The following is a 24,793-nucleotide window of genomic DNA, read 5'->3' as shown; positions in this document are numbered from 1 at the left end:
TGAGGGACGATCAGTCGCTGGAACCTCCTCGAGGCAGGAACCTTCTCTTCATCGTACGAGTTATTCGCACAGTCGAGTCCCAGTTGTCGCATGTGCGTGATACGTTAGTCTGGCATCGATCCCGTCGGCCTATTCAGAGAAAGAAGGAGAGAAAAGAGGGAGAGAGTGAAAGAGCGAGAGAAACTCTTTCCTCGTCGCATTAGCCGCATCGATACTCGAAGGGTCTTGCGTAGGGCTTGTTGATCCTCGAAACCGGTTCGGCCGAGAACTGACCTACCGATCCAGAGTAGCGCGCCGCATACCTGTCCAGGCGAGCGGTAAACGAGCCAGGTAGGCCAGGTGACAGCGTGGAAAACGATCATCAAGAAAAAGGACAGAGAATCGTGAAGACGACAAGCAGCAGAGAAGGCGAAATAGGAGCGCCGGCTGTGGTAAGACGTCGGTGAAGCAGCACCGTGACTATGTAAACTACCAGCAAAGCAACTGTGGGGCAGCGCGTGCGCAGGTCCGAAGCGACCCGTAATCAAGAAACGGCTGGCAAGTAGTATAGGACCGAGGTCCGATTAGAGTAGCTAGTTCAGTAGCTCGCATACGACCGTGAAGAAGTCGAGATTCCGGTGCGAGGTGGTACATACCCCTGTTCGCACACAGAGAGAGAAGCAAACACTATACTCTGAAGGGTTGAACATTAAGAGGATAGGATAGGCGAAGAGAGCAGGCGGATAGAACTGAGAACAGAAGACAAAGAAGCTCGCAAACTGGCTCCGGAAGTGAGGATCAAGCAAATTGGAATGAGGGAGGATCTGTTGTCGATAATACGGCACACGAGCAGCGATCATTTTTCGGAAGAACTTTAGCCCGAAAATATCACGGCCCTGGGAGATTCTTGGTGGCGGAATATAGCGATAGGATAATAGCACACACAAACACAAGCGCTTCATTTTGTTTAAATAGAGGGCTCCTGCTCGCCGGATTCCGATAGGAGGAACGTTGTCGTTTCCATACTATCATCATTATCGTCATTGATCCCCCCCCCCCCCCGTGTGCAACGTCGTACACCTGCGAGACCACCCGGAGAAGCATATACCAAGAGACGGTGGAATCGTCCTTTGACCTAACCGCTTCGGTTATGCCCTGGGTGGCCGCCTGTTTTGATCTCCTGGCTGCTCCGATTCTGGGCTATTGTCTCGCAGTGAGAAAATTAGCTCTGCAAGCCGGCATCCTGCAAGAGGGAACGCAAGAGCCCATCTGCACGCTGGCCGAGAAAAAGGAGAACCTCCTGCGAGCTGACGCCATGACTCCCAGTGCTGAGGAGCAGCGGAAAGGTAACTATTTTACAAGGATGATTAGAATGATTTCTATTTCCACTCGCGATCTGGCTTGCTGCTATAACTCTCACGATTATCTGCCGTTGCGACATAGTCGGTTTATCGGTAGCCGAGATACGGTATTATGCAACGGGACCGAGAAATGTAACAAACAAAAAGCTTGTTGTGGGAATTTCGGCGGTTGGTATAGGGTAGGTGCTGGTTTATGTTTAGGTGTTGTTTTATATCACAGAAGCAATTAAAGATCGTTGCTCTACTCGCTGCCTCGATGTAAACATCCGTGATACATTCCACCAGAAAATAATAGTAGCTGTAGCGCTGATGTCTAGATTCTAGAGTCTGCTTATATTGTCCGGTTGTTGCTTAATTAACAAATGAATTTTTCCAATGACTGCTTAGTGGAACGTTTCCAAAGTTTATCTCCGCACGGAAAGCAATTAATTGACGGGGATCAGAAATAATTGTTCTGCTACATTTTATAACAAAAGTTTCCGAACTTGCTCTCCAACATGCACAAAATCCGACGGTACTTTTGGCAGCAATTTTGGAAAAAAGTTCTCCAATAGGCACGCATCTTGAGGAACAATGCTCGGTAAACACGAACCGGTTCGAACGGTCTGAGCTCTTCAGGGTATTCGGGCGGTCGCTATAAATACGCCGAGTGGTAAATAGAATCGTGTCGCATCTACCTCGACCTGCCTCTCTGGCTCTCTGGCGAGCTTATGCGAGCATCGTATAGCGCGAAACATAGTTAGATTCGAGTAAAGGAACCGTTACTCTAGACTCCCCTCAATCTTTATCACAGGTAGATAATTGCATCGAGGCCAAGCAAACGAATTGGAAGCACGATCGGGTTCTTCGCGAAATGTTTAACGCCGATAAACAATAATCGCGGGCTGGTTATTTATCGTCGACGGAACATTACATCCAATCGGATCACAGGAATACGAGGGGCGTTTCCTGTTGTCGTCCCCTCGATGTTTAAACAACGATAGCGCGACAGTATCGTTGGAAAAACGCAGCGGTCTCGAGACATTCGACGAGACACGCGATCGCAAGGACACGTGACGCGAGAGAGCCAGCTGCAGAATCGCGAAATCCGGTTCACGCGATGTGTACTAACTTGTTCCGTGGGCGATCGTTGGTTCCTCGAGACGTTGGGAGGAACGTAAACAGAGCTCCGAATTTGACGGACGGGCTCCTCGAAAACAGATCTCGCTTTTCCCCAGATGATTAACGAGTGTTTGCCGTCGTTAATAACCGTGACAGTTTAGATAAGTCTGCGATAAAGGCTTCCGGTACCGCACGAGAGCTTCCGAGTGTTTGCTCACCTGTCGAGAGAGGAAATTAAGGGATTTCGTCAAAAGTGGACGAATTGCATGCGTTGCACTGGTCTGCTCGGGTACGACTCGGTCCTCCGAGTTTCTCTCTTAACCCAGTTGCATCCGGAGAAATAACGCATCGAGTGAGAAGAACGATGCCCTTGTCACCAATTCCTTCTTTCCTTATTTTATCTGAGCACTTTATCTCCTTTAATATACAATCGTGGCGAGGATTTGAAAGAAGAGAAAATTGTTTATGTTTAACCTTTGGAAAAATATACAAACATACATTTTTTAAAAATATTTCTTCCACGTGTAGTTAACCATGCTCAACTTACTAGGTTGATAATATTCGTTTTTCTGTAAGCTAGTTGAGTTCGAGGCATTTTGGGTAGCTTAAAATCTTGAATGGTAAGAAAGGAATGTCGATCGTCATCTTTTTCGATATACTACAGATGATTGTGCGTCTCTGTAGCGCGCTCGTCACTTTACATGAACATAGCAAACATAGTTCAGACACTTATATAACGTCTTAAGTAACTAACTTTTCTCTACTGTTTTATACAACTATCTCTCGAGCAAATGACGATTCTACTCAAATCAGAATAGTGTAATTAAAAGCATAAGGAGGTCTTTCTTGCAATTTCTAAAATTCAGGACATAGTATACAAAAATACGTCTGCGGACTATCAACAAAATTAATATGTCTAGCTATTATAACAGAAAAGTTCTCGGCTAAAGTCTCCGAGTCAAACTAATCAACAGATTCGGAGCACGTCTCCCGATTACCTAATTCCATTATCACGCATATAATACCGACACGTAAACAATAATAATTATCGGCAAAAAGAATTGTCGACGGAAATTTACAGCAGTTTCATTATCGCTTTATAAAAAACTGTCTACCTGAAAATCGTTTGCAAACGATCGTGAAATATTCAGGAATATTCAAAGCAACTAGCGATGGCTGGCGGAACGTTTACGCGAAACGTGTGCAGTTTCTGAGCTGGATTTTCGAGAAGCAACGTGTGTGCGATATCCATTGGTAATCACGATTGCGTCAGACGAACGTCTTCGCTTCTTGCGTATCATAAATCGCGTGATTATGTTTGTAATCTAATCAGTCGGTCGACGCGAAATTATTCAAGAGAGCGACACGCGCGGAGCGAATCGAAACACGCACGCTTGTTTACCTCGCGGTAAAATGTGAAAGGAGTGAATGCCACGGCGGGCGAAACGATTCCTTCAAGGATATCCCATGGGGATATACCGGGTGTGTCAATAAGAATCACTGGCCGAGATAACTCGTTGTTCGTCGGACACCCGGTGGCATCGGAAAACGTTACAACGAAGAATAAAATTTTATTCCTGCTGAGTCTTCTTTATGAGTCTGATTCCAACCGTCTCACCCGGTATATTTCGAACGGCAACGAATGCAGAGACGAACGTGTGTCGCACATGTTTGCAGGCCCGGAGAAGATAGAACCGAGCATGGCCACAGAGTGGGGGTGGGCCACTCTCGCTGAATCGCGGCTCGGCTATAGTCGTCGCACGTGTACCGCTTTCAGCACACACGTCAATTATTTATGCTGTCCTTGCCGGCACGCATATAAACATCGTATAAAATGGCACGGCCGGACAACTATAACTGTCTGGATCCTAACTTATCGCTCGTCCGATATCGTCTTGGTTCATCGAGTTTCTTGCCAGTTCCAATTTGTTATCGGAACGGTTTATCTAAGGAGCTTTCCGAAAAAAAATTCTTAGGGATATATCGTTATTCCGTTTCGATCTTCAGAATGGAACGATCTCGAATAGACACCGGGACCGATCCATCAAACGTTATTTCACCAGATATCACTGTGTTATCGCGGGATCTATGACTTCTTATCAACAGACTACGCGCCTGAAATTCTTCGAAATCGCTTGTTATCGAGCTTTGATCTCTTTTCGTCGTGAAAAACGTAACCCAAACATGGATTAGGGAGGGATTGCTCGGTAAATAACGATAAGAGACATTCTCTCGTTGATAAACACCGTAATCCACGTATTTTCTTCGGTACTCTACACTTCTGCTGCGAAACAATGTCGAGATACGTCAATCGCTGTAATTACCGTTCTATCTATTTCAATCCCGGTAGATAGCTGACGTGCCGGAACCGTGGATCTTTATTTAGTCGATGCAAAACATTTTTATTTTGCATGAAAATCTGCTTCGATCGAAAAATCTGTTCCACCGTCTGGAAAGTGTGTACCAGTAAAATCCTGACGATTCTCGCTAATATTTGCGTTTGCTTGCACTTTGAAAATCTCCGGACACTGTGAACGCGCAAAGTAGTTACAACACTCGCTGTGATTCTCTTCTTTGAGACTTTTTTACCAATTTCTCAAACTTTCCCTAGAGATAAAGACATCACCAAAGCAACATCTCGCAGAAAAAGCCGGCATGCCGAAGGAATCGCGAATGCGATAAAAAAAAACGCAGCAGGGTTAGAGGTGAGATTTGTGACCGGTAGTGCCAGTCAGCCGTTTCGTGGCTGCCAATAAAGTCAGAATTAGCCAGACGAAATTTCCAACGGCTGCTAAATATTATTGTGGGTGTAATTGGGGAATTTTTAGCCGGCGGATTATCAGTCTCGCGGGCAGATACTGGCAAAGTTCAAATCGTTCTGGTAGATAAGCTATATTCGCACGCGTTACATAAATAAATAGTGCCACGATTTCGACAGTTTTCGCGGATAAGGCAGAATTTCGGGAGCCGCGTGTTATCGGGCGACAATTAGGTTCGTTATCGGGACTCGATCGCGCGGCACGCTCTCGCGCCGACACACTCGAATCGAAATAACGGCTCGTGTCACCGCGTAATTTTGCACGCGTGGGCGTGGGAACCGAGAGATATTCCGAGTGATGCAACCCGCGGGAAATATCTCGACGGTGTTATCGATTTTTCCGGGCTGACCTTGTTCCCTCCCTTCGTCGGAAGGGTGTGAGAGATGCGTCACGAAACGTGGATCGTCGATTCGCACGCGGTGCTGCACGCGAATAAATTTTGCACGCGATCTCCGCTCCGCGTGCAGAATTTCTGACTTTCTCTCTCCTTGTGCGGACACGGATCAATAATTGGCTCGACAATATTGTTGTTCCTCTCCAGAGAGGATCTCTCGCAATCGTTCTCTTGTAGGTTGCGAACTCGTGCAACCAGCCGGACAATTTCGCACACCACGGGACGGAAAAGTAAACGACCGATGCGATTCCGTGAGCGTGAATAATGAATCGAGTGACGACACGTCCTCGGGTCAACGCACCAACTATGTATTAAAACGCACGTTTAACCTGCCGGCCGAGCGACATCTGACGGCACCTGCCTAACCTGCCTATCACCGAATAATAATCGGTCTAATTGTGTGATATTTATGTTTCTGACGTCCTCGGTTGAGTGAAGTCCAGGAACAATAACAATTTTGCGACTTACAGCAGTGACCTTTAGCATAAACAGTCCGAGCCGCAGATTAAGTAACCCCGAGTCACGCGAATTTCTATAAACAAGTCGGTTTCAACAAACGGTCGAAAAGCGGGTTCCCTCCACTTTCAGACCGTATAAGACGTAATGACTGCTCGAGATGTTATGGCACTCTGGAAATGAACGTGCTTTGGGTAAACTGTTCTGACAAAACAGATTGTGTGCATTGGTGAACAACATCCGAGGTTGTTTGACGATTTTTTTTTACGAAATTTTATGAGCAAATGAACGGAGCAGTGCTGGTAAATACTGGAACACTTAAAAAGAACGCATCGTAAATGAGACATTACCGAGACGTTATGGCACTACTCGATTAGACATTCTTTGGGTAAACAAACGGGAAAAAACAGATCATTGACAGAGCATGTGTATTGGTAGAAAATATTTTGAATCTTTTCAAGTAACACACTGAGCATAACTGCGACTTCGCCGACTGCTACAGACGTTATGGCACTTCTAAATCGATTATTCTTTATTTAAACGACTAAGAAAAACAGATCGTGCACTCATTGGTAAACAATAGTTCGAATCATCGATGACTAGAACGAAGTCGAATTTTAAGAATTACAATACACATACTCTAACTACGCTAAAATTACAACCAATGGATCGCCAGTTCCTGCAAAACAATCAAACGAACGTCGACGGACAAAGTGTGTTGAGTAGGTTAAATTTGTTGACTTATCCAGCGTATCGTGTTCAATCAACGCTGGCTCCGATGCCAAACTTTCTGTCTATAGTATGCACGAAAACAGAACTCGAGTCAACTATTCCTCGGCGATCGGATTAACGTTTTGTCTCCTCGTATGCCATTAACGATCGATACGTAGAACTCGGCGTCTAATATAGTAGACAGCGAATAGGACACCTCGTCAAACATCCGTTTATTGCCCGTTTTTCCAGCATGTGTTTCGCGAGACATGATCGACGAGGCTGAGCGACACGAAATTGACCGTGGCTTTTTGATCCCCGAGGTCAAGGGGTCTAATTCGTAATTAATTCCGTTGACAGAGCAGTTGTCGGCTCGCGGCACGTAACGATACCGCAAACAAAAAACGGAGAAAAAATCGGAGCGAGAACAGATACCGAAGAAACGGATGACGAAACCGTACGCGGACGGCTTTTTCTAAAAATTCGATGCCCCCGGAATTCGTCCGAGTGGAGCGACCGTTTATCGTTTTTTCGTGACTGTTGCGTCCAAGACCGGTTCCGGGGAGGATAGAATGCGATGAACGTGCCTTGAACTATGCTAATACCATGATTTTTCCCGTTCTCAGTTTTTCCCGCTGGTATTTTCATCTCGTAAACACACTAGCCAGGCTCGAAATCATTACAGTGACCCCATCGAGACCTGTTCTTCTTCCTTTTTTTTTCGAGGATATCGAAAGCAGGGTCGAATAATTAATGTCAAGATACTAAGCTATTATTCGTATACATATCTGGAAGATATTTCTAGCACAATCATATATTGATGCCTTCGGCTCATTCTGTGATTACCATTCAAGTTTGCTTCATATCTTAATGGCAACGTAATTAGGAATTCAAGAACGAATTTTTTAACACTAAACCTACCGAGACACTTCTATACCTATGCCTACCGTGCGCGGTCAAAATGACCGATCCTTGAAAAAAATTATTGTTAATCTAATTAAATGTGGATAACGGTCAATTTATTGCTGAACGAATTAGTAGATGAAGAACTTCAATAAATTGACGATACAAATTTATTTTTATATAATTTCAATTGCGATGCTCTCTTCTCGATTTACAAAATTCTATTATGTCGTCCACCTTTGCGGTTTCGATGTATTTGCCATGAAACAGTATTATCAACCAGGCACGTGCGTAACTTGATAGCGTCTCATTCAATAAGGCGGCTCATTTATTTTGAGTTGACCATGCCACATTGAGAATAGCCTTTCTTTTATACTGATTGTTTAGCTTTAGAAGAGCTATTTAAATATCATATTACTTCGTGCGGTCGAATCGACCGGCCGCGGTAGGTAGGACAGGCTACATACACAGGCTCACGAAAGTGTTCGAAAGCCCTTTAAAACAGTATAACTTTTTTTAAATTGGACCAAACGATCTAACATTTTTTGAGCCATTAGAAGAATTGGTTCTGCAAATGATGTGCAAACAAGATTTTGAACAAATTGCAATCGGTAAGAATTACACGAGAAAATAAAAATGGCACTTTTTACAACTTTTCTATTTGAGCCTGTAATGAAAATTTAAAATATGCGTTTTGTAGATCCACGTTATTATATTATTTTTCTAGATCCAATATCTTTTGATGCGTGCCGTTTTTATCTGCGTTAACCGAATTCGATGAAATTTTCAGTATGTGTATAACTAACATAGATCTACAAAACGCATACTTAACATTTTCATTACTGGCTCAAATGGAAAAGTTTTGGAAAGTGCCTTTTTTATTTCCTCTTATAATTCCTAGCAATTGCAATTTTTTCGCAATCTTTTTTGCACGTCATTCGGTCTAAGCAATTCTTCTAATTGTGAAAAAAAAAAGTCAGGTAGTTTGGTCCAATTTAAAAAAAGTTATACTGTTTTAAATGGCGTTCGAATACTTTCGGAAGCCTGGGTATGTTTCTTGGAAAAAAATAAAGCGAGAAATAAATATTGAAAAATACATCGTATACATACTTTAAGAAAAGTCGTAAAGATAAATACCGATGCGATAATGTTGTATGTACGAAATTGTACCCAGAATTTTGAAAAGGTCAACTTGATCGGCCGTGGTAGGTTTAGTGTTCACCTGGTCGAATGAGCCAAACAATGCTGATGGGAAAAGTGGAAGCGTGTTAGATTCTTTGATTAGCATTTCGGAAATATTAAGCACAGAATTGGTATGATTTACTGTCCTGGATAATATCAAAGCGCTTCGTTAGGAAGAACTGAAACTTCTATTTTCGGATCCGTTTCAACACAGCCTCGAATCGAAAATTTCCACTGTTAAATAATTTGGCTGTAAAAATGTCGCAAAACACCTAACCGTTCATGTTCTTCCGCAACTTATTTTCCTTCCCGCGCCTCGCAATTTCCGCCGCACAGTTCCCACGGCGTATTTTGCTTGCAAATTCGCGAGTGTGACGCGCGCGAGAAATGGCCAGTGAATGATCCGCGAAACTCGATCGCAGGAAATCTATTTCATTCATCACTGAACCGGGCTGTCAACAATGTGCCAAAATTCCGGCAACAATGATCGTCACGAGGTTCACGCAAATAAGCGTTGTTGAACGCGCGAGCGACGTTTTCGCGAAAGGGGGCCGGCCGAAAGGGAAGTATTGGCCAAATCTGCTTCGCGAAACGCTAAATATAAAGTCCGCGGACGGTCTGCTCGCGTGGGATCCACCAACGATCATCTCAGTGTTAGTCTGAAATTCGCACGCGAATAATTAGCACGAGCGAGCAGCTCTCTCTCTCTCTCTCTCTCGTTCTCTCTCTCTCTCTCTCGCCGGTGGTGGTAGTATTTCTTTGAAACGCGTTCAGCATTATCGATCTCGATAGTTCTTTTATTCCGTTGTGTTTCGTACACGAGGGTCGCGGACACGTTTGTTGGAAACATGTGTGTGATCGGTAAGGAGAACTACGAACGTTTGTTCTTCGATCGGACTACAGCGTGACATGACTCCGATTCCGTTGTTCCAATTCTAGCGACCGATTCCACTGATCGTTTAGACAAGAAGAGCGAGACACCTGATACATACCTATTGGTATTCTAACCAACGACACATGGCGTTAGACTACTTTCTGAATGGGAAACCTCTGCCGGTTTTCTGGGTTCTTCCACTAGGTGAAACAATGCCTTTACTACTTTATTTTACGGACAAACGCGTTCTCGCCTGACCCACGAAAATGCGAAATTTTCAACATTATTTTTGTTTTAATAAAATTTTCGTTCGGCAATATATGCAATTCTAAATGTTTAATGAGGACTGTATCGTGAAAATTGAGGTTTGTTTATCGCATAGATCAGTGACACAATTATTCGATCTACACGTAGCAGTGACAAAGTTGTGTTTTGAGCATTTGCTAGAATTTATATAGTTAAAATTGATGTTCGTTTAGTGTTTAACACGATTTTAATTGCGTTTACCGTCGTATAGATCGGTGACATAATTATTAGGCTCAGTGCCGATCGATATTCTATTGGACACGTATCGACGAAGAAGGGACGGGAAATTGCATTTTCAAAGATATGGGATCTTGGACGTCCATTAGAGACCGTAGGATGTTCATTTATCGAAGACGTGATTCTAATTCCATTTCCTGTTGCATAGATCGGTGATATAGATTTATTGGGTCTAACCCTGTACCGATCGAAACATTAAACTACGCGTGTCGATGAAAACTGGCTTAAGAAACTGCATTTGCATTTGACGTGCAGAAAGATTTTGAACAAGGCACTGTATAGTTAAAATCGATGTTGATGTATCGATTCTAATTCCGTTTGCTCTTGTATAGACCGGTGACATAATTATTGGGTCAGCATAGTGGCGATCAGAGTTGCAATCGACGTGCAATAAACAAGGGAAATTACATCTCTATTTTTGAATTTTGAGCATCTACCGGGGACTGTGTGTTGAGAATTGATGTTCACTAATCGCTTCACCCAATTCTAATTCCAGTTCCTATCGTACGGATATGCATATGCATCGAATGTACGTCATTCCCTATCGTAATTCTAAACGACACGTGTCGGCGAAAAGGGGACGGAAAATTTTTGTTTTGTAACTTCGAGTATCTACCGGGTACTGTATGGTTGATATTGTTATTTATTTATCGATCAACACAACCGAAATTCCACTTAGCGTCGGACGAATTGATATAGATTTATTGGACGCAACCCAGCGCCGATCGAAGCTTCGAACACGTGTCAGTGGAAAAAGGATAGGAAATTTCTGCCGACTTTCCGTCCTTCTCTGTCAACCACGCCAGCCTGTATTTTGTTGTTTTATTTTAGCAAGACGATTATATAGTTTACACTTCAAAATATCCCTATGACGTTGCACTAGTAAAGATGGTGCGCGTCTCCAACTGCATTGGATGCATTTCGCGCAGATGGCACCGATTTCCGAGTTCCTTGGAGCAAGATAACGATACATCAAATCTTCCTAATGATGCGTTAGACTAGTATTACCATGCTCACGATTACATAAATACAAGGATTACTGGTAGTCGATGATCATCGATTACTATGATGTGCGATTCTACTAACTAGATTGCGGACGAGTAATTGAGTAATTGAATGAAATTGAGCAAGTAATCGCGGAGGAAAAACTGCGCACCGTTTATGAAGTAATCTCTATCCACGAACAATTCCATTTTTTACCGCGTCGATGTAATAGCAAACTGCGATCGCATTTTCTTTTTAAAAGGAACAATATCAAGTTTAACAAACAATGTACGCCAACGACGTTTTTCTGCAATGTTTCTCCGCAAATTATGCGGCCAAGTGAGGACAAACTACATATTTATTCGAAAAATTATGTTTCTGTCAAGGCCCATCTCAATGCATAATAATTATCGTTGTAATGCACGATTGGAAAAATTGAACGTGCGAACGAAACAGGTAGAACGAGCGTGTCACGGTCGACCGAGGAAATCCGTCATTGCATGATTCAACACTTTTTCCCTTGCACCCCGAACATTTGCAACGTGATCGGTTCGTTTGTTCGTTTAGAATTGCATGTATTCACGTCGTGGCTTTATGATCGTCCGATGGAGAACTATAGCTAGCTCGGCTCGATGCCAGGATTGCGTAGAATTGTGGTCCCAAATCAGGATTTAACTGCTCGGAATCATCATTAGCGACTGTTTCAGAATTGAAGAAAATTAGCATTATCAGTAGTCTGCTAATATTTACGAAAAAAAAAAGAAAAAAATTAACCGCGCCAGTAATGTAAAACAGAAGTTAAAATGCATTTTTTCTTGTAACTATTTAAATTCTTAGTTCAGCTATTTTTGCTGTACATTCGTGAAATTGTATAATTATTAGGAAATGATTGTTTATAACAGGAGGCAGAGTTAAAGTGGTCGTAAATGCTTGCTTTCTAAGTGTTGCATTTAATTTCCGTTATATCAACTTCTATTTTTAATTCTATCGAATGATCTTTAGCATTGTTGTTACGAGTGTTTTGTATTTAGTATTGTTGTTTTTCGTTGTCGAATAGAACAAGTTTCGAAAGAACTGAGGCAATTTTTCAGAATGATGCAAAAAGATTACAAAAGAGCGATGCTATCTTGGAAATTGAATTTGTATGTTTTTGTACGTATAAACACGATTTATATCTCCAACGCTAAGGAAATACTTTCAGCTACAAATATTAACGGAAATATCAAAATATGATTATTAGCTCAAATATTATTATTCTATCAAATATTATTATTAGGTCTGTTGAAGAATTAACAAACTTCGAAATTCTGTAAATAATATTTCCGACTGTTTAAATAAGGGATCTTTAAATACGATCGTTAAGCACACTTTCAAGATTAAATTAAGCAGTGTATCGATTAATTTGGCCGAAGCAACGTTGAAGCAACAAGCAGCCAGATCGCGAGGGAAACTCGGCACTTTCTCGCTGCATATTTATGCAGCGGCGTTCTCGTGCTTTGTTCGGACCCGTTGTTGCGCCGGGTTCGTTTTCCCTGGACAGAACAAAGATGGCCAGTCTTGGAGAGTGACTCACCCGGCTTATGGTAGCGTTTTGTCTCCTCATGTTTGCGTTTTGTCTGGTTGCAGAGCCCGGAAAGGACAAGATAGCTATGAGAACACCGGGTAAAACGAAGTCGCCGCGCAAATTCGCGGGGGTGGTTGTCGCGATATGCGGTTTACCAGGCCGTGGAAAAAGCCAGGTGGCGCAATGTCTGTCACGCAGACTGAACTGGAACGGCGACTCCACCAAAGGTGAGGAAAAATCATCGGCGGTCATTAGACTCCAGATGCAAACTGAAAATTTTCTACCGGAATTGCAACAAACTCAAACAGAAATTTATTTCTCGTCAATGTGTACGATTTTATTCCGATATAAGATGACGCTTTTTATTCCGAAATTTATCCGAAATACGACGATAGCCGCTCCCAAGCCATCGCCTTATGTCGGAAGAAAACTGTAGTGAAATATCAGTGTGGATCAGAAATGACTCGCAGGACTCCGAGGATTAATATGATAGATTGAAAATAATATAACTTAAATTTTCATTGGAAAATTTTATGCAATGGTTGCAAGGTACAAGATACAAGACATTTATTTCTGTTTGAAATCATTTTAATGAATCGAAAGTGTTCTTAGTTTCATTAAATGTTCTTGCAGTTTAGTAATCATCGATATAAATCGCGAAAACCTGTCTCGATTATTCCAGTTAGCAATTTTCCATTTCGTTGCCCGCGGTTGTAATTTCATGGTAAATTATTTGCTCCGTTCCCTGGTCTGGCCAACGTCCATCGAATTCAATGATTTTTCTTCTGCATCCTTGCCCCTCCACCCTGTCAAACATTTACAAGCAATAAAACACAGACTGCGTTACGTAGCCCCGTCGCTTATTACTTACCATTTACCTTGAACGCATTCATTCCTTTTTTCCTGGCCGTCGTCGGGTAAACACTCACCTACCCGGATGATCAGGAAACTTATCTCGTCGCTGCTGAAGTGGTTTTCCTCGGAGAATGAGCTTTTCTGATGAGGAACCTTGCCGTGAACGATCTTTGTGAGAAACGGACGATAAATCTTGTTTACCGTTCGCCTCCTATCAGAATTGCGGCAGGGAGTTGCGTGTAGCGGTGTTTTAAATTAATTGGATCTAAAGATAGAGTGTCTGTGCCTCGCTCGTTTTAATTGGTCAGGTGTAGTCCCCTTTGTTCCTCGCGAACGCGATGCATGAGTAAACGACTGGGGATTTTTGTGTGTATTGGTAGCGTTTTTAATCTCGTAACAGGTGACGTAGAAATTTCTGATGCAACCCCTCGGAGGGTGAAAGAATCCTTTTTTAGTCCCCAGTGTCTATAAATAATTGTGTAAAAATGTCTGAATACTTTTTCGTAGGGAAGTTTACTAAAAAAAACTAAGCAAACTTTCATTCTTGCCAGACATTTGTTCCTGAGTCGTTATTAATTATTCTTTTTGTTTGCGTGGGCGTTAAGCAGCCTTGAGTGCTAATTAAGCTGACCATTTTATTATACACCGATTAAAAATCGTTGATGTCATTCGAGTGCGATCCATCACTGAGATAACTCAAGAGGATATATCGCTTTTTACTAAAAAGATCCATTTCATTCAGAGATATCGCGAAATGAGATAGCTGATTTTTTTGCAGAGCGATCGGGTGAGACGCAATCTCACTGTTTAAAAACAAATGCAATCAATTGTTTGCCTGATATATAACGTACTCAGTTTGATTTACGATCGCATTTAGATCGAAGTAAACCGAGAATTATAACCAGAATGGATCTGCCTTTTTCATTTTAAAATGAAAACTGAGAGAAACAGTTTCACATTTCTTACCGAGAGCGTGTAGTTTCCGTTAATCAGTTTTCCGTGCTGATCTTTCAATCTTCGGACTCCTGCGAGTTCTACGCCTATGCCGGAGTCATTTCTGACCCACGCCGATATTTCATTACAGTTTTCTTCCGATATAAGGCTCGGGACTGGCTTTCGTCGTATTTCGGATAAAGACGAAGAAGAGGGGATAGCGATTTTCTTATTTCGAAATAAAAAGCGTCGTCTTATATCGGAATAAAATTGACGGTCGCTGGAGCTTACACCCACCGCGACGGGTCACGAATGACTCCGACATAGCATACGGAGGGTTAAGGAAAAACCTAGGCAATGATTCAGTGATGATTAACGAGTCGAAACCGCATGGTTAGACTGAAATAAAACAGAAATTGAGGTCTGTCGTGTTTCGTCATTATAACGTAGAAGTCTGTGAAGCGATTGCTTTAGTCAAAGGAAAATTTGCATAATTGCTACGAAGATCGTGCTTCACTTAACACTCTTAAACATTCCTCTGTGACGTATGACTGCATCAATAACCCAGAGACATTCGATAAAAATGTAGGTCAAATAGGGAAAACTTTGGATAATACAGTGAATTCTCGATATTTGTCAGGAGACATACCCGAGCCGTATTTATATATTTACACTCCTCGGCGTCCGAGGCCTCACGAGCTTCGTGGCCCCTCACGGGGTATATCCTGCGGTAGTGGGGATAATTCCGCGACATTTATCATCCAGGCCTCGACGACATATATAGAGAAATCACTGAATCATCATCCACAAGCCAAGAAATATACTTCGCGATGCTTTAAAAGACTCAACCGCATATCAAAGAATTTATGTTTCATGTCAGTTTGACCATGCCAAACTCGATTCAGCGAAACTAAATCGAATTTTTCGTATTGCAGTGATGCGAGTGAGCGAGTACCGCAGAAAAAGAGTGGAGCCGTACGGCGAGGCGGTGTCTCACGAGCTGTTCCGTCCTGACCGCACAGCGAACGCAGCTTTGAGGGCCCTGGCTCAGGGAGATGCGATGCACGACTGCGCCTCATGGCTCGCGGCCGGGAATTCCGTAGCCGTAAGCATCACCAGCGAGCTAGAGGCGTGCCTAACGCACAACGAACGCGTGAAACCGCACCGCAAGTCGGTCTGGAGATGACCATATGAAAAAAAGCAAAATCGATCTTTCCTTAATCTTCTCTCTGAAACGCCCGCGAACTTTATCGAGAGTTACATTTCGCACGGGAGTGTTCCGATATCTCCATGATACGCGAGGCTCGTCGAGAGCCGGTCTCGCAATCCGCCTTTCTCCGCGCTGTTCGAATCGTGTAATCCCGTCGCGCGAGTTTCGCCGGCCGATTATTTTCCACGATAGAAACCGTAAACGCCCGTGTTATCCCGTTATCCCGAGATCGGATCGGTTCGATTTGCACACGTTTCACGCGTTGCCTCTGATCCCAGCTGCGATGTGTGACAAAACACCATGTATATAGAGTCGATAATAAACATGTTCTTTGCCCCCACTCTACTCCCACTCTCCCCGGTACTTCGGAAAAAGAGAAAAACGAAGATGAAAGAATCGAGATCGAGAGAAAGAAACGAAACGAAACGAAACGAAACGAAACGAAACGAAACGAAAAAATCGGCGCGAGCTGTCGGGATCCCGTACACGATTTTTCATTCTAAGAGTTTTCCTGTTTGAAGATTCTGGACGCCACGCTGGTGACACGAGCGCAGCGCGCCGAGGTCTTCGACTATTTTTCCGGGCAGCTCGGTTATCGCGTGCTTTTCATCGAGTGCGTCTGCGAAGACCCGGTCGTGCTCCAGCAAAATTACAAGGAGATCCTGCGGTACAGCGCCGACTACACTGGCATGGATCTCAAGGTGGCCGAGGAGGATCTGAGAATGAAGGTGGCTCACTATGAACGGTCCTACGAGCCCATGGACGAGATGGCCTATCCTAGAATTCGTATCGATACCGGTTCGATGGATATTAGCACCAGCAAGGTGACCGGACACGTCGAGACTGCCATTCTGGGATACCTGGGCAGCGTCTCACTGAAGCCTCATACTCTCTATTTCTCTCGGGTTGGTAGAACATGATTATTTGATGTTAGGTAACGAGACCGCGGATTTTTATCCACCCATGCAAATTGTACACCTTGACTGCAAGGAGTTACGTAGACGTTATCTTTTATATAATTTTATTGGATTGAGAGTGACACAGCAGCAGCTGTTTTAATTTCCTCAAATGTTCTGCTTTTGCATTGAATTCATTAGTGGTCTCGTAAGTGCGTGAAATTTGCAATCTGGTAGTAAGGAGAATTCCGCGATGTTTGAATCAGTTGCATTATGATTTTCTTCGTGGTTGCAATGGTAAAACCTTTCGCACGGTACAGGACCCGCACAGACATTTATTTCTATTTTATAAAATGACAGGATAGTATTTTTAATTTCCTCGCAAAATCATTAATTCCTCTGTTATTGTGATCCATTTTGATGCATTTCTTTCAAGTACGAAATCACGAATAAAATACAAGTCGAATTGAATCGCGAAACAAAAGCAGATAACTGTAAGAGGAAGATTAGAAGATTTAATCTTCTCGTCAAGTTGAATCGTAAAACGAAAACAGATATAAAAGAATTATTCCTGTAGCAATTTTTAAGAATCGTACGACGTTCTGCCGTTATCAGATGTTATCGAGGCTCGATATCGGATAAAATCGGAATCGTATCGCTTCGAGTGGCGCTCGACGGTTTAAAGTGCCGTGTAATCTTATCTAACGATTGCCATTTTCGTTCGGTTAGCTAACTGCATATTGTGGGAGATGGTGGGAATTGAAGATCTCTTTCGTTTCTAGCATGGTGAAAGCGAGTACAATGTCCTCGGCAAAGTTGGCGGCGACGCTGTTCTCAGTGCTCGAGGAGAGAGATACGCGCAGGCGTTGGCTACCAAATTCAATGCTATGCGAATCCCTGATCTGAGGGTCATGACCAGCCGCCTTCGAAGAACCATCGCCACTGCTCGAGGCGTCGAGGCACCTCAGGAACACGTTGCTGCACTCAATGAACTGCACGCTGGAGTATGCGAGGGTCTCTCCTACGAGGAGATGCAGGAGCAGTATCCGCAGGTATTTTTCCCCATAAGACGATCTTTGTTTCGCAAAAATCTTACTCCTTGTATATCCTGCATTATCCTTTTCAGTTAATTCTGAATTAATGCTTATTCAGCTGCTTCTTCATCGTTCAGAATTCCATAGAAAAAAAGGATAGTTTATATTTCTTGTATGCCTATGTTTTTCTCCAATTTAATATAAATATATATATTAATATATAAATTAATGCGATACATATATATTGGACTCTCTTCAGAATCCTCACCAGGAGTTTGACTCGATATTGTAGAGCAAGGGGTTACAGTAAAGGTGCAAGATAAAACCCAAAACATAGATTAAAATTGCCAGGATAGCTTGCCCTTCGGTACCCTAAAATAAATTTAGCATAGAAAGATGGTAGTAGAAATTGAAACCTGTAAAATTCAGTATAGGAATAGAATAGCTTGCCTTTCATTCCCCAAAATAAAAATTGGAACGGAAGACAAAAAATGAAAATTGAAACCAATAAAATTCAATATTAAATTGGAGAGTAAAACTTGAATTAAAATGACAAGGATACCTTCCACCAACTCGGAACCAATTCGGAATAAGTTGAGATTTTCATTACGGAACGGAGTGTACCAAAAGAATTAATCAATATAACTAACATCCTAATTTCTTCAGGAGTTCGCATGGCGCGACCAAGACAAGCTTCGCTACCGCTACCCCTGGGGCGAAAGCTACGTGGACGCGATGCACCGCGTGGATCCAGTGATCGCCGAGCTCCAGAGATCAGACAAAATCCTGGTAGTCTCCCACCAAGCCGTGTTGCGCTGCATAATCGGCTTCTTCATGGACAAGAAGCCCGAAGAGCTGCCTTACATGGAGGTTCCTCTGCACACGATCATCCGCGCAACCAGCCACGGCTACAACTACAAGCTGGAGTTCTACAAACTTCCGATCGAGTGCGTGAACACGACTCGAGTGAAGCCGAAGAACTGCAGCGCCGATCGCACAGCCGACGATGCTTTGCTCACTGTCCCAGCTCACTACGACATACCCGATCCATGGAGGAACCCAGGGAACGGGCCGACCCTGGTGCAACAACACTGAGGAAGCGCCCGGCGATCCACGATCTCGTCCAGAATTCGATATCTGTTGGGCTGGGGCTTCCCGGGATTTCGTTAGCAAATCGTCGACGGTTCGAGGATTCGAAAAATGTATGGCGTAGCGACCGTGTCTCACGGCTTTTGGAGTTCGTTTTATTCTTTGTTTTCTGTAGTTCTTCTTAAGATTACTCGTAAGAGCGCGGGGGCGGATCGATCACAGGGGAGGTACGAAGTATTCAGAACGATCACAGGCAACAACAGGATCGAGAGATTGACAGATAGACTGCGGATCTTTATGGGGGAAATATTTCACAAGTCAGTGGCAGCAAAAATCAAATGAAATTCTTTCTTTCAGACCTAGAATATTGTTTTCATTTTATGGATGTGAAGATAATACACATACTTTAATGTTCAGTAATTTATTGGTTAGCAATTCGATAATTTTGAATAGCAATTTTTACTGGCCGCCTCAAAGTGTCCCTTCGGGTGCCAGTGGTTAGTAATTTGAACAGGCTAAGAATTGCGTTAATGTCTTCACGGTTCTGTGTGCCAACTATTCACGATTGACACAAATCCCATAAAATCTGCAGTCTACCGATAGGAGTACGTAGTTCGTATAAGTTTGCTTTCAGTTACCGTCGAGTTTTTTTCTCTTTGGTTTCTATCGATCTGTCCCACATTGGCAGCGACTCTGTATCCTGCTGCTCGAGCCCTCTATATGTTACGTGTAAGCGTTTTAGTTTTAACGGTAGGCGACAGACAGGCGAATCGATGTTCCGAGCCGTGCACCACGGTCGAGCAGGAACTTTGCGTGCGACCACTCGGCAGATACGATCGACGGTCGACCTTTGTCAAGTTTGACAGACTGCGGATTTAGTAGATGCTATTGTTTCAGTGCCGCGAGGTTTTGCCAAAAAAAAAAGTAGTCGCAAATCGATAGAAGATCGTACTGCTTTCGAAACGAGCTATAAAGCGACAGTACTTCTCTAATTGTCTTGAAAACTCAAGACTGCGGATTTTATGCAAAAGAATGAGCGAGGAAAATGAATACCAGTTCGGAAGACTTCGGAGACAACAACTGGTTCAAGTCGATAGAAAAGTAATAGAGTTCTGTCTAACGCGTTCTCGAAGATGTTCTTTGAACTTTCGTTGTGCGTTAATAGCCGCAGTCTATTTGTGACAATACCAATTTAGTACCTCAAATAAATTCAAGTCTACACACTGAATTTGCTGGCAATTTCAACACTGAACTGACCGAATGATCAGTCTTCGTACTGTACAATGCTTGAAGTTTTAAAAACGATTTCATAGGAAACGAGGGTATCCTCATTCAAGCATCGATTTTAATTAGAAAGAGTAGAAAGATTGAAAGAGCTGTAGTGTACCTTCTTATCGAAGTTGTCGAGGAAAAAAAACTTTCTACCTGTTCCTCGAGATTGTTGTAAGAAATTTGTATTTCTGCCTAAAGATCCACGGTATTGTCATTTTTCTGCTGCTTTCAGTGCGAATTTAGTATTAAGCACTGAGCAGTAGGTAGAAGAGCGGAGTCTCGTGGCACCGAAACGGAAGAGCGATGATTGTATTCGAAGATAATTATTCTTCTAGTAAAGAAAAATGGACAGTTGTCTGTAAAGGTCCGCAGTCTAATCGCTAGGATCGCAGGACACCCGAGCAACGAAGATGAGAAACCTCTGACCATGTATGTAGGCCTGGAACCAAAATTTTCTTCAGCTGTTTCTATACTTCGAAAAGTGATAACTAGGGACTAGAGTGTTCTCTCAATGACGCGAGAGAGGATGCAATGTCAGGATAGCGTAGGTTAGCGTAGCGATAATATGATAAAAAGAACTGGCTGTTAATCGAGTCGACGAAATCGGTGTTAATTAGGTAACGAAACGATTGGACGGTTATTGTGCATTTCCGCACGCAGAATCGACGGTCGGAATTTGAAGAAGAAGGATTGTTATTAGGATAAATAATCGAGGAAACTATCGTGCGTTGATGGAATGGTCCTAATACATCGGGAACTGTTCAACTGTCGATGTCCTGCTGCGTTTCGATTAGACTAGCTTGTAGACCGCGTAAATGTGCATAATACTTTGTTAATTTGCGTCGTGGACGTCCTCGCGATTTTATCAATCCGACTAATTTTCCGTCGAGGATGCGCGGATGCAGTTTTGTGATTTCGATGAAAAAAAAAAAAGAAAAGAAAAGAAAAGACGTAGAATATGTACACGTTTATGAGAATACGCGAAGAACAATGGGAGGTGGGAGAAGAAATTTATTTTTTATAGAAGTCGCACGCGTGCCTTAGCTAGGACCGTATTGTTTCCAACTACCACAGCCCTGATTTTTCGCGGTTTTACCTATGACTAAAAATTTCATCTAGTCGAGTGTGTCGGTCTATTGGTGAGTCATCTGATATAGTTTTTATACCACTCGAGAAACACAAGACGGAGGTTTGCGGAGCGTTTTAGCCGTTTAAGTCGTATCGTAGATACATTCAACTGTCTTTGTTTTCTTTTTTAATTGTACATTATGAATAAACGTTTTTTACAAAGTTCAAACGCTTCGTTGCAGTACCGGATGAAATGCCGGAGCAGGAGAGTGAGCATTCGGTGAATTTTTTAAGGTAGTATTTTTCTTGTAGATCTTCGCAAATTTGGCAAATTGGAAGCCCATGGGGAAAAGGGGAATTTAAAAATGTAGCACTTCTCAAGAAATTAATTTTTGAATCTAACTGAATTTTTTCATTCTTTCAACGCTATTATGTCGAATTTCTAATAGTTACTGTGCACTCATAACGTAGCTACTATAGTATAGTAACTTCTAACAGCTGCTGTATACATCATTAAAATTGCATTCGCAATGCAACATGGCTAGTAATAAAAAGCACACATAGGAGCATACGAAAATGTGTCGAGTTCATAATTTGTCAAAATTAACATTCCCCCATTCCTCCTGCGCGCTCTTCTAAAAAACAGACACAGTGAGCGAATTAATTATATTACTAACAGTTGGATAACTCGGTCAGGGTCCATTCTGACCCAGAATTTCATCCAGATTTCACCACCTATCCCCTCATCTCCAAATAATTAATTTTAATTATTTAATTTCAACTGGATGCGATTAGAAGATCAATGGACCGGTTAAAAAAAAAACGACGCATTATAGAGGATCAAGATAGCACTTCACACGTTGTTTACATCTTCTTCTTCTTTCTCTTCATTACAAATTACAACCCTGTTACAGCACAGAAAAATCGTACACAAGACACAAATCAATAAATACAGAATAGTTTAGTTCATCTTAGAATATTCATAAATATATAAATATATATCTTAGAAAAATAATTTGTAGTTCATAGTTCTCAGTATTCTGACTCGTATGCATGACTAGAATGACGAGACAGGTACAGGTCCCAATTGATCTGACTAGAGCGACAGAATTAATCGCGAAATTGATTAACCCTTACGCCAATGCTCAGGTACTTTCAATCTTTCACAAAAATTTCGTGCATGCTCATGTTGATAAATAAAAAAATTGCTATAGACTTCTATTATTAATTTACACTTCTAGAATGTGATTTGTACATCGCGAAAAATGTTCAGCATTGACACAAGGATTAAAAAATTGATGATCGATGATTGCATCGATGATTGGTTGACTTAGATGCCCGACCTCATCAACTTCGCGGTGTAATCTCTCTGTTTGGTGGCCAAGTGGAGGTCCAAGCTCTTCAACATCCTCTCCCGAATCTCTTGATCGTACCCACCGTCCCTTTTGTGGCAACTTTTCAACAAACCGGTTCTACATTGTGCAAGCCGGGGCTCGTTCCTCGAATAAGTAGCCAGACGAAATCCGGGATGATTCGACGAAGGATTCGTCTTCGAGGACTCCCTTCTCGTTTCGCGAACTGCGCTCTTCATGAACTCAACAGCTGCTCTTCGACAGGTGTCGTAACCCAGTAACTGAATCCTTTTACCGTGAATCGCTTCCAATTGAGCGTCCCTTGGCCTCGATGATCTTTCCAATAGACGTTCCACGGAGTTAGGGGTTCCTGGTAGGTTCTGGAAGACTTTCCTCAGGACCTCTGACGTCAAATCCTCCTCGCTGCTCGATTCGCCTGGGCAGAAAAGTTTCCTGTCAGCGGAGTCGATGCAGTTCATCGTTTGTAAGTGATTGATGACGAGGTGAACGGTGTCATTTATTTATAATGATAATAAATCGCTGGAAATACTCTTTCTATATTCGCGGCTAGGGTGGACCAATTTATCATTCATAGTTAATCAGTAACTCTGTAAATATATATTTTTAATACGCGTGGCTACGTTAGAGCGAATTTGTAATTGAATTTACATACATTTAACGCAGGAGTCAGAAACTATACGATCATGTAAATTTTATTGCTTGCTCAACAGTTGCTACACAATTATACAGTATTCATGTTATCATAGCATTGTTCTCCGGTAACAATACAGCAAGAATAATAACAATTCCATCATGGTACGGTCCACGAGGACTCAGAACAATAAAATATCAATGCTACAGATGCAAAATGAAATGAACCACTCTTTTAGTTGCTCAATACACAACACGAATACAGAGCAATAAACAGCACGATGGAGAGAGAAAAATAATTGTCCATAGTTTTCAAACCGAGCCCGACGAGACACGTTTGTTTCAGGACCAGAAGTAAGTTGCCCGAACGATCGAAATTAACAACAATAAGTGGATCTTGAAGTGAAACTCGAAACGTGCTCGCCGAAATCGAACGAAGTAAGAGGCGAAAGGGGTGAAATTCGATCGAATAAAAATCGAGCGTAATTTGCCAGAGTCGTTCGGCGATCTACCGGGCCGGAATTACCGGGCGGAAGTCTAACAGCCGGAAAGTTTACGATATAAATTCTGATTACCGAGGTCGCTGGTATTCTCCGTTGTGTACGTTCCTTCTTTGATCTCCCGCTGCAGCTCGAGCACTCTGGCCAACGCCAATTGCAGGTACTCCCTCGCGTTCGGCTCCTGTACAAACACCGCGCGCGGACGCAAGCTGTTAAACGCGTAATCAAACGTTCGCGAGTGTGTAATCCGAATCGGTTAGGTTCTATGTCGTTTACCGGAATCGATCCGCGTAGCTGAAACGTATTTACCTCGACGGTCTTGAACTTTTTCGCATCGCCGTTTCCATCCGCTAAGCACGGCGCCTGGTACACAAATAACACGAATGGCACAACAATAATTAACCGGGTTACCCGTTCACTTGCTATTAACCCTCGCGTCGTGTTCAGCCGTTCAAATCGGAATATCTCACTGTACAATTCGCAGCCTGGGTCCGGCACGATCCAATAATTTTTGGACAGAATTTTCAGCACTTATTCTTAGAAATTTCACCAATTTTTACCGAGGCTTTTAGTTCTGTTTTTACTGCGTTTGCGAGCCAATTGTGAATTTTTCAACCGAGGAAACCATATTACAATCGAATTTTTACATCGTAAACTTTGCTCGAAAAATTCTCAGCTACCGGACTGCATCTTTTCTCTGTCCTATCACGTTTACTATAGGCTGATCCAGAAACTGGATCAAACGAACAGCGGAACACAGTGAAAGGGTTGAAGCGCAAGTAATGCGCAAGCATTTCTCACCGACGAGTATCTCTTCATCTCGATTACGAAGGTGTGAACACAAAATCCCAGAATACTTCACGATATTTCAGGAACGACTCGAATAGCCCAACTCGAAATAGTTCCAGTTTCTCGCACCCTCTTCCAAAGTATCTCCGTTTCCTTTTCTAGGGTCTGTCTGACGGACCCTTTTGTTCCTCCTTCGCTGAAGAACTGAAGATTCTTTTCCTGTTGCCAGCAACGCAGCCAGGGAAACGACCGTTGGCTAACCTCGATCGGCAT

The 24,793-nt window shown here is 42.7% G+C and overlaps 2 protein-coding genes across 4 annotated transcripts; one reads left to right on the top strand and one right to left on the bottom strand.

Annotated features, from left to right (window-relative positions):
- Positions 1–21,451, top strand: LOC143362906 (6-phosphofructo-2-kinase/fructose-2,6-bisphosphatase). Of its 3 annotated transcripts, XM_076803541.1 has the most exons (7): positions 9,546–9,767; positions 9,846–9,984; positions 12,934–13,098; positions 15,595–15,764; positions 16,391–16,774; positions 17,548–17,817; positions 18,466–21,451. In XM_076803541.1, the coding sequence occupies exons 2-7, from the start codon at positions 9,924–9,926 to the stop codon at positions 18,892–18,894; spliced, it is 1,479 nt and encodes a 492-aa protein (XP_076659656.1). In that variant the 5' UTR covers positions 9,546–9,767; positions 9,846–9,923; the 3' UTR covers positions 18,895–21,451. The 3 variants fall into 3 exon arrangements, with proteins under 3 accessions (XP_076659570.1, XP_076659656.1, XP_076659736.1); XM_076803455.1 differs by lacking the exons at positions 9,546–9,767; positions 9,846–9,984 and adding an exon at positions 1–1,325; XM_076803621.1 differs by lacking the exon at positions 9,846–9,984 and having other exon boundaries at positions 9,547–9,767.
- On the bottom strand, positions 21,171–24,793 carry LOC143352159 (uncharacterized). The gene is made up of 4 exons (XM_076788494.1): positions 24,650–24,793; positions 24,041–24,094; positions 23,807–23,981; positions 21,171–23,016 (listed from the first exon to the last, which is right to left on the bottom strand). The coding sequence occupies exons 1-4, from the start codon at positions 24,791–24,793 to the stop codon at positions 22,559–22,561; spliced, it is 831 nt and encodes a 276-aa protein (XP_076644609.1). The 3' UTR covers positions 21,171–22,558.

The sequence above is a fragment of the Halictus rubicundus genome, chromosome 1 (assembly GCF_050948215.1).
Source record: "Halictus rubicundus isolate RS-2024b chromosome 1, iyHalRubi1_principal, whole genome shotgun sequence".
Classification (NCBI taxonomy): Eukaryota; Metazoa; Arthropoda; class Insecta; order Hymenoptera; family Halictidae; genus Halictus; species Halictus rubicundus.
The sequence above is the reverse complement of the archived record's forward strand: the minus strand, read 5'-3'. Positions and strand labels throughout refer to the sequence as shown.

Excerpts from the sequence above, each read along its gene's own strand:
- LOC143362906 (XM_076803455.1), top strand. The coding sequence starts at position 1,130 with ATGCCCTGGGTGGCCGCCTGTTTTGATCTCCTGGCTGCTCCGATTCTG. Across the intron at positions 13,099-15,594 it reads GAACGGCGACTCCACCAAAG|TGATGCGAGTGAGCGAGTAC; the intron begins GTGAGGAAAAAT and ends TTCGTATTGCAG. Across the intron at positions 16,775-17,547 it reads ATACTCTCTATTTCTCTCGG|CATGGTGAAAGCGAGTACAA; the intron begins GTTGGTAGAACA and ends TTTCGTTTCTAG.
- LOC143352159 (XM_076788494.1), bottom strand. The coding sequence starts at position 24,793 with ATGCCGATCGAGGTTAGCCAACGGTCGTTTCCCTGGCTGCGTTGCTGG. Across the intron at positions 23,982-24,040 it reads AAAAGTTCAAGACCGTCGAG|CGGATTACACACTCGCGAAC; the intron begins GTAAATACGTTT and ends ACCTAACCGATT. Across the intron at positions 23,017-23,806 it reads GGAGAATACCAGCGACCTCG|GCGAATCGAGCAGCGAGGAG; the intron begins GTAATCAGAATT and ends TTTTCTGCCCAG.